The following is an 11,391-nucleotide window of genomic DNA, read 5'->3' as shown; positions in this document are numbered from 1 at the left end:
ACACACACAGCTCTGCTATACACCGCTCTACATGACACACACACACACACACACAGCTCTGCTATACACCGCTCTACATGACACACACACACACACACACAGCTCTGCTATACACCGCTCTACATGACACACACACACACACAGCTCTGCTATACACCGCTCTACATGACACACACACACACACACAGCTCTGCTATACACCGCTCTACATGACACACACACACAGCTCTGCTATACACCGCTCTACATGACACACACACAGCTCTGCTATACACCGCTCTACATGACACACACACACAGCTCTGCTATACACCGCTCTACATGACACACACACACACACACACACAGCTCTGCTATACACCGCTCTACATGACACACACACACACAGCTCTGCTATACACCGCTCTACATGACACACACACACACACAGCTCTGCTATACACCGCTCTACATGACACACACACACACACAGCTCTGCTATACACCGCTCTACATGACACACACACACACACACACAGCTCTGCTATACACCGCTCTACATGACACACACACACACACAGCTCTGCTATACACCGCTCTACATGACACACACACACACACACAGCTCTGCTATACACCGCTCTACATGACACACACACACAGCTCTGCTATACACCGTTCTACATGACACACACACACAGCTCTGCTATACACCGCTCTACATGACACACACACACAGCTCTGCTATACACCGCTCTACATGACACACACACACAGCTCTGCTATACACCTCTCTACATGACACACACACACAGCTGTGCTATACACCGCTCTACATGACACACACACACAGCTGTGCTATACACCGCTCTACATGACACACACACACAGCTCTGCTATACACCGCTCTACATGACACACACACAGCTCTGCTATACACCGCTCTACATGACACACACACACACACAGCTCTGCTATACACCGCTCTACATGACACACACACAGCTCTGCTATACACCGCTCTACATGACACACACACACACACACAGCTCTGCTATACACCGCTCTACATGACACACACACACACACACAGCTCTGCTATACACCGCTCTACATGACACACACACACACAGCTCTGCTATACACCGCTCTACATGACACACACACACACACAGAGCTCTGCTATACACCGCTCTACATGACACACACACACACACAGCTCTGCTATACACCGCTCTACATGACACACACACACACACACAGCTCTGCTATACACCGCTCTACATGACACACACACACACACACACACACACAGCTCTGCTATACAACGCTCTACATGACACACACACACAGCTCTGCTATACACCGCTCTACATGACACACACACACACACACAGCTCTGCTATACACCGCTCTACATGACACACACACACACACACAGCTCTGCTATACACCGCTCTACATGACACACACACACACACACAGCTCTGCTATACACCGCTCTACATGACACACACACACACACACACAGCTCTGCTATACACCGCTCTACATGACACACACACACACACACAGCTCTGCTATACACCGCTCTACATGACACACACACACGCACAGCTCTGCTATACACCGCTCTACATGACACACACACACACACACACAGCTCTGCTATACACCGCTCTACATGACACACACACACACACACAGCTCTGCTATACACCGCTCTACATGACACACACACACACACACACACAGCTCTGCTATACACCGCTCTACATGACACACACACACACACACACAGCTCTGCTATACACCGCTCTACATGACACACACACACACACACAGCTCTGCTATACACCGCTCTACATGACACACACACACACACAGCTCTGCTATACACCGCTCTACATGACACACACACACACAGCTCTGCTATACACCGCTCTACATGACACACACACACAGCTCTGCTATACACCGCTCTACATGACACACACACACAGCTCTGCTATACACCGCTCTACATGACACACACACACACACACACAGCTCTGCTATACACCGCTCTACATGACACACACACACACACACACACACACAGCTCTGCTATACACCGCTCTACATGACACACACACACACACACACAGCTCTGCTATACACCGCTCTACATGACACACACACACACAGCTCTGCTATACACCGCTCTACATGACACACACACACACACACACAGCTCTGCTATACACCGCTCTACATGACACACACAGCTCTGCTATACACCGCTCTACATGACACACACACACACACAGCTCTGCTATACACCGCTCTACATGACACACACACACACACACAGCTCTGCTATACACCGCTCTACATGACACACACACACAGCTCTGCTATACACCGCTCTACATGACACACACACACACACAGCTCTGCTATACACCGCTCTACATGACACACACACACACACAGCTCTGCTATACACCGCTCTACATGACACACACACACACACAGCTCTGCTATACACCGCTCTACATGACACACACACACACACACACAGCTCTGCTATACACCGCTCTACATGACACACACACAGCTCTGCTATACACCGCTCTACATGACACACACACAGCTCTGCTATACACCGCTCTACATGACACACACACAGCTCTGCTATACACCGCTCTACATGACACACACAGCTCTGCTATACACCGCTCTACATGACACACACACACACAGCTCTGCTATACACCGCTCTACATGACACACACACACAGCTCTGCTATACACAGCTCTACATGACACACACACACAGCTCTGCTATACACAGCTCTACATGACACACACACACAGCTCTGCTATACACCGCTCTACATGACACACACACACAGCTCTGCTATACACCGCTCTACATGACACACACACACAGCTCTGCTATACACCGCTCTACATGACACACACACACAGCTCTGCTATACACCGCTCTACATGACACACACACACAGCTCTGCTATACACCGCTCTACATGACACACACACACAGCTCTGCTATACACCGCTCTACATGACACACACACACAGCCCTGCTATACACCGCTCTACATGACACACACACACAGCCCTGCTATACACCGCTCTACATGACACACACACACAGCTCTGCTATACACCGCTCTACATGACACACACACAGCTCTGCTATACACCGCTCTACATGACACACACACAGCTCTGCTATACACCGCTCTACATGACACACACAGCTCTGCTATACACCGCTCTACATGACACACACACACAGCTCTGCTATACACCGCTCTACATGACACACACACACACACACAGCTCTGCTATACACAGCTCTACATGACACACACACACAGCTCTGCTATACACCGCTCTACATGACACACACACACAGCTCTGCTATACACCGCTCTACATGACACACACACACAGCTCTGCTATACACCGCTCTACATGACACACACACACAGCTCTGCTATACACCGCTCTACATGACACACACAGCTCTGCTATACACCGCTCTACATGACACACACACACAGCTCTGCTATACACCGCTCTACATGACACACACACACACACACACAGCTCTGCTATACACCGCTCTACATGACACACACACACACAGCTCTGCTATACACCGCTCTACATGACACACACACACACAGCTCTGCTATACACCGCTCTACATGACACACACACACACACAGCTCTGCTATACACCGCTCTACATGACACACACACACACACACAGCTCTGCTATACACCGCTCTACATGACACACACACACACACACACACACAGCTCTGCTATACACCGCTCTACATGACACACACACACAGCTCTGCTATACACCGCTCTACATGACACACACACACACACAGCTCTGCTATACACCGCTCTACATGACACACACACACACACAGCTCTGCTATACACCGCTCTACATGACACACACACACACACACACAGCTCTGCTATACACCGCTCTACATGACACACACACAGCTCTGCTATACACCGCTCTACATGACACACACACACACAGCTCTGCTATACACCGCTCTACATGACACACACACACACAGCTCTGCTATACACCGCTCTACATGACACACACACACAGCTCTGCTATACACCGCTCTACATGACACACACACAGCTCTGCTATACACCGCTCTACATGACACACACACAGCTCTGCTATACACCGCTCTACATGACACACACAGCTCTGCTATACACCGCTCTACATGACACACACAGCTCTGCTATACACCGCTCTACATGACACACACAGCTCTGCTATACACCGCTCTACATGACACACACAGCTCTGCTATACACCGCTCTACATGACACACACACACACACACAGCTCTGCTATACACAGCTCTACATGACACACACACACAGCTCTGCTATACACCGCTCTACATGACACACACACACAGCTCTGCTATACACCGCTCTACATGACACACACACACAGCTCTGCTATACACCGCTCTACATGACACACACACACAGCTCTGCTATACACCGCTCTACATGACACACAGCACTGCTATACACAGCTCTACATGACACACACACAGCTCTGCTATACACCGCTCTACATGACACACACACAGCTCTGCTATACACCGCTCTACATGACACACACAGCTCTGCTATACACAGCTCTACATGACACACACACAGCTCTGCTATACACAGCTCTACATGACACACACACAGCTCTGCTATACACAGCTCTACATGACACACACACAGCTCTGCTATACACAGCTCTACATGACACACACACAGCTCTGCTATACACCGCTTTACATGACACACACACAGCTCTGCTATACACAGCTCTACATGACACACACACAGCTCTGCTATACACAGCTCTACATGACACACACAGCACTGCTATACACAGCTCTACATGACACACACAGCTCTGCTATACACTGCTCTACATGACACACACAGCTCTGCTATACACTGCTCTACATGACACACACAGCTCTGCTATACACTGCTCTACATGACACACACACACACAGCTCTACTATACACAGCTCTACATGACACACACACACACACACACACAGCTCTACATGACACACACAGCTCTGCTATACACAGCTCTACATGACACACACACACACAGCTCTGCTATACACAGCTCTACATGACACACACACACACACACACAGCTCTACTATACACAGCTCTACATGACACACACAGCTCTGCTATACACTGCTCTACATGACACACACAGCTCTGCTATACACTGCTCTACATGACACACACAGCTCTGCTATACACTGCTCTACATGACACACACAGCTCTGCTATACACAGCTCTACATGACACACACAGCTCTGCTATACACAGCTCTACATGACACACACAGCACTGCTATACACAGCTCTACATGACACACACAGCACTGCTATACACAGCTCTACATGACACACACAGCTCTGCTACACACTGCTCTACATGACACACACACACAGCTCTGCTATACACCGCTCTACATGACACACACACAGCTCTGCTATACACCGCTCTACATGACACACACACAGCTCTGCTATACACCGCTCTACATGACACACACACACAGCTCAGCTATACACTGCTCTACATGACACACACACACAGCTCAGCTATACACTGCTCTACATGACACACACACACAGCTCAGCTATACACTGCTCTACATGACACACACACACAGCTCAGCTATGCACTGCTCTACATGACACACACACACAGCTCTGCTATGCACTGCTCTACATGACACACACACACAGCTCTGCTATGCACTGCTCTACATGACACACACACACACAGCTCTGCTATACACCGCTCTACATGACACACACAGCACTGCTATTCACAGCTCTACATGACACACACAGCTCTGCTATACACTGCTCCACATGACACACACAGCCCTGCTATACACAGCTCTACATGACACACACAGCCCTGCTACACACTGCTCTACATGACACACACAGCCCTGCTACACACTGCTCTACATGACACACACACAGCTCTGCTATACACTGCTCTACATGACACACACACAGCTCTGCTATACACTGCTCTACATGACACACACAGCCCTGCTACACACTGCTCTACATGACACACACACAGCTCTGCTATACACTGCTCTACATGACACACACACAGCCCTGCTATACACTGCTCTACATGACACACACACACAGCTCTGCTATACACTGCTCTACATGACACACACACAGCTCTGCTATACACTGCTCTACATGACACACACACAGCTCTGCTATACACTGCTCCACATGACACACACAGCCCTGCTATACACAGCTCTACATGACACACACAGCACTGCTATACACAGCTCTACATGACACACACACAGCTTTGCTATACACAGCTCTACATGACACACACACACAGCTCTGCTATACACAGCTCTACATGACACACACACAGCACTGCTATACACTGCTCTACATGACACACACAGCTCTGCTAATACAGCTCTACATGACACACACACAGCTCTGCTATACACTGCTCTACATGACACACACAGCCCTGCTACACACTGCTCTACATGACACACACAGCTCTGCTAATACAGCTCTACATGACACACACAGCTCTACATGACACACACAGCTCTGCTATACACAGCTCTACATGACACACACACAGCCCTGCTATACACTGCTCTACATGACACACACAGCTCTGCTAATACAGCTCTACATGACACACACACAGCTCTGCTATACACTGCTCTACATGACACACACACAGCCCTGCTATACACTGCTCTACATGACACACACAGCTCTGCTAATACAGCTCTACATGACACACACAGCTCTACATGACACACACAGCTCTGCTATACACAGCTCTACATGACACACACACAGCTCTGCTATACACTGCTCCACATGACACACACAGCCCTGCTATACACAGCTCTACATGACACACACAGCCCTGCTACACACTGCTCTACATGACACACACAGCCCTGCTACACACTGCTCTACATGACACACACACAGCCCTGCTATACACTGCTCTACATGACACACACAGCCCTGCTACACACTGCTCTACATGACACACACACAGCTCTGCTATACACTGCTCTACATGACACACACACAGCCCTGCTATACACAGCTCTACATGACACACACACACAGCTCTGCTATACACTGCTCTACATGACACACACACACAGCTCTGCTATACACTGCTCTACATGACACACACACAGCTCTGCTATACACTGCTCCACATGACACACACAGCCCTGCTATACACAGCTCTACATGACACACACAGCACTGCTATACACAGCTCTACATGACACACACACAGCTCTGCTATACACAGCTCTACATGACACACACACACAGTTCTGCTATACACAGCTCTACATGACACACACACAGCACTGCTATACACTGCTCTACATGACACACACAGCTCTGCTAATACAGCTCTACATGACACACACACAGCTCTGCTATACACTGCTCTACATGACACACACAGCCCTGCTACACACTGCTCTACATGACACACACACAGCTCTGCTATACACTGCTCTACATGACACACACACAGCCCTGCTATACACTGCTCTACATGACACACACAGCTCTGCTAATACAGCTCTACATGACACACACAGCTCTACATGACACACACAGCTCTGCTATACACAGCTCTACATGACACACACACAGCTCTGCTATACACTGCTCTACATGACACACACACAGCACTGCTATACACTGCTCTACATGACACACACAGCTCTGCTAATACAGCTCTACATGACACACACAGCTCTGCTAATACAGCTCTACATGACACACACAGCTCTACATGACACACACAGCTCTACATGACACACACAGCTCTGCTATACACAGCTCTACATGACACACACACAGCTCTGCTATACACAGCTCTACATGACACACACACAGCTCTGCTATACACTGCTCTACATGACACACACAGCGCTGTAAAAGATCAGGTGACGTGTCACCTGACCTGACGTCATGCTGGCCCCTCCCCCTGTGTCGGTCCTGAGTGGCGGGCTCGGGGAGGTGCAGGTACGTGCTGGGGCTGCGCGCTCTCCGCTGGGGGGCGCCACTACTGTCCCTGGGGGCAAAGCTGTAAAGAAACCACCGATCCCATCATGCTTTGCTTCGCTTTGCAATGCATGCCGGGAGCCTTGGTGTCCAATCACATGTGAGGATGCTCTGCGCTTGTGTTTTCTGTTCTACTTTCCTGGAAAATTGCTTAAGTAGCAACTCCCCAGAGTAATGTCATCACCTGAGGCCCAGGGAGGAGAGGGGAGAGGGAATAGGGGATTCATAGAGAAACGATGTGGGGGAGTTGCTTCTTAAGCAATTGTCCTCCTAGTATCACTAATATCAATGGTGGAAAAGCTGCAGCCGGACTGCGACATGGGAACACAGCCTTACAGGAGCAGCGGTCTGTAGGACTGGGCTACACATGGATGTGCGCATGTGATTTATCAGAGCAGAGGAGTCGTTACAGTGTGTCAGGACGGGTTCATTCAGCTCCAATTCTGGGCGGAAAATCGTTCATGAAGAAGATCCAGATTTTGAGTCCTCAGGCATCAATTTTCACAGATGTGAGATCTTCCTTTCAGAGGGGCCTATAGGACCCCGGTAACCCCCTCCCCCCCTAGTTGTGCGTGAGTATCAGGGGGGGCGGGGGTGTCATGTGACCGCTGTGACCCCCGACAGTTGATCCCGTCCTTTGCTTCTTACCCCTAAGGGCGCGTTCACACTTTGCGTTTTGGTTGCGTTTTCATTGTGTTTGAAACGCATATACAACAGCTGAGGAGAGGTAATTTGCCTAATTACATTACCGTTTACGCTTGTAAACGCAATGTTAACGCATGCGTTTACAATGCGTTTTGTAAACGGAAATGTTAACAGTGATGTAATTAGGCAAATTACCTCTCCTCAGCTGTTGTATATGCGTTTCAAACACAATGAAAACGCAACGTGTGAACGCGCCCTAAGAGCAAATGGATCAGATATTGAAAGTCCAACAGATCCGCTCCCTATCCCCCCCCCCCCCCCCCCCCCTATCTGCAGGTTTGGGGACTCCGCATCATCAAAGAGATCCTGTCAGAAGGATTTAAGCCCAGAACCCGTCACCAAGCGGTAAATGATGGCCGGATCTAGAGAGAGAGAGCTTGACTTCAGTCTCTGTGTCTCCGCCTCCCTGCTCTATATACAGTATTCACATAAAATAGGGAATTCCGGAAAGGGCATCACTACCTGAGGGGGCTGGGAGTGTAGTGGGGTAAAATCTGCTGACAGGTTCCCTTTCAGGACATCAGGTGTGAATGGATGCAGTCGTGTGACACTAAAGGAGTAGTGTGCACAGGGGTCTGACAGCAGGACTTCTGGATACTCATATGTGTTCCTCACTGTTACATTCCGTGTTTCCCATCGGATTTCTCCGTAAGTTGTTTCCCATTAGGAAACACGTCCTATAGGAACCAATATCAGTAAAAAAAACCCTAAAAAGCAGCAAGAGAAGTGACCGAACCTAAGACCTATAACAACTCCAGACAGAAACAGAAAATTAAGACTTTCACAGGCCAATTATAAAGTAAAACTGGACTGAAAATGTTAATTTTTGGGTGATTTATATCACATTGAGGGACATATTGCACAATGACCACTAGATGGCGCCATATACCTGCAGTGATTCGTATAGGGCAGTGATGGCTAACCTATGGCACTGGTGCCAGAGGTGGCACTCGGAGTCCTTTCTGTGGGCACCCAGGCCATCACCAGAGATGACTCCAGGTATCTTCCTGCAGTCCCAGACAGCCCAGGACTTGCTGTGCACAGAGGTATTTTAAAGTGACAGCGCTACCTGGGAATATTTTCTGCCTTATTGGTGCCTCAGGTGCTGGTATCAATGAAAGCTGTGACAGAGCAGGGAGTATACATCATAAATTACATTTCTGTGTTGGCACTTTGCGATAAATAAGCGGGTCTATGTTGTAGTTTGGGCACTCGGTCTCTAAAAGGTTTGCCATCACTGCTATAGGGGCTGCAGTTATAATTTTTTTTACTGCAGTTTTGTTTGGACAATTGAAAACTAAAAAAAAATCTGAAAAACTGAACATGACTGAACCCTCAGGGATGTACTTATCCTAGTGCACGAGGTTCACAACCAGCAGATCTCAGCTGCTGCAAAACTACAACTCCCAGCATGCCTTGGATTGGTGCTGATTCCGGCAGTCGGACATGTCATTAGAAGTGGAGATGTTGAATAGACTCTGTCACCCAATTTTACCCCATTAAACCAGCAGCCCCCTGCTAGGGGATGAAATGTCCTTTCTAGAATTTCCTTCTTTTATGTGAAATCTCACCCGTTAACCTATAAAAAAAAATCTACCCAAATTCATGTAAAAATTAGCAGAGAAGAGTCATATTTTCCTGAGATGAGTTACATTTAGAGAGTTACTTCAGATGTTACTATCTTAAATTCTATAGTATCTAGAATGTTAGTTGAGGTGTCATTGTAAAGCAAAAAATCTTATCAGGCTTGTAGTTCTGTAATCTACAGAACAGTTGAAGGAAATAACATCAAAATCATGCATGTTAAACTATTCTATAGCACCTACAAACATGTTTTTAGTAACATATTTAAAGGACACCTACCACCAGGATGAAAGAGAGTATGCAAATGAGTCTAGGGGCCTCCAGACTCTATTAACACCTATGGAGCATGGAGCCCCTGAGGCTCATTTGCATACAGTGCTTGATCCTTCTGGTAAATGCCCTTTAAGATATGAATATTAATTATAATAATAATAATTCCTTTATTTACACTTATCAGTTCACATCAGGATTGCGGTTCTTTGAGTTACAGAACCGGAGATACAGGCAGTTAATGAAATAGGTGGAAAATGGATTTTTATTCCACATTCAAACTATATCTTTACCTGCCTTTATCGCAAAACCACAAGCCTGATGCCATCCGATTCTTATTCTTACTATGTCACCATGTTTTAAGATACTATAGAACCGAAGATAGGGGCGTCCGAAGTGACGATACCCCTGCAACCACTAAACTTGACTCCTCTCAGGTAAAATATGACTCTTCTCTGCTCATTTTCAAATGACTTTTAAGAAAAAAAAATTTTATAGGTAAACCGGTGAGATTTCACATAAAACAGTGAATTCTAGAAAAAGGACATTGTATCCTCTACCTGAGGGGTCTGGTAGTTTAACGCGGTAACATTTGGCGACAGGTTCCTTTTGTTTGGCGACAGT

At 47.9% G+C, this 11,391-nt stretch overlaps 1 protein-coding gene across 5 annotated transcripts in view; it reads left to right on the top strand.

Annotated features, from left to right (window-relative positions):
* Nucleotides 1-8,074: 8,074 nt before the first annotated feature.
* Nucleotides 8,075-11,391, top strand: part of HHAT (hedgehog acyltransferase) — a 169,252-nt gene continuing 165,935 nt past the window's right edge. Inside the window, exon 1 of one of the 5 annotated variants that reach the window (XM_072140204.1) lies at nt 8,075-8,169. In XM_072140204.1, coding sequence (XP_071996305.1) covers nt 8,116-8,169 — 54 coding nt within the window. In that variant the 5' untranslated portion in view covers nt 8,075-8,115. The other 4 variants (XM_072140205.1, XM_072140207.1, XM_072140203.1 and 1 more) reach the window with 4 other exon arrangements.

This window comes from Engystomops pustulosus, chromosome 3 (assembly GCF_040894005.1).
Source record: "Engystomops pustulosus chromosome 3, aEngPut4.maternal, whole genome shotgun sequence".
NCBI classification, from domain to species: domain Eukaryota; kingdom Metazoa; phylum Chordata; class Amphibia; order Anura; family Leptodactylidae; genus Engystomops; species Engystomops pustulosus.
This window is presented reverse-complemented; position numbering and strand designations above follow the sequence as displayed.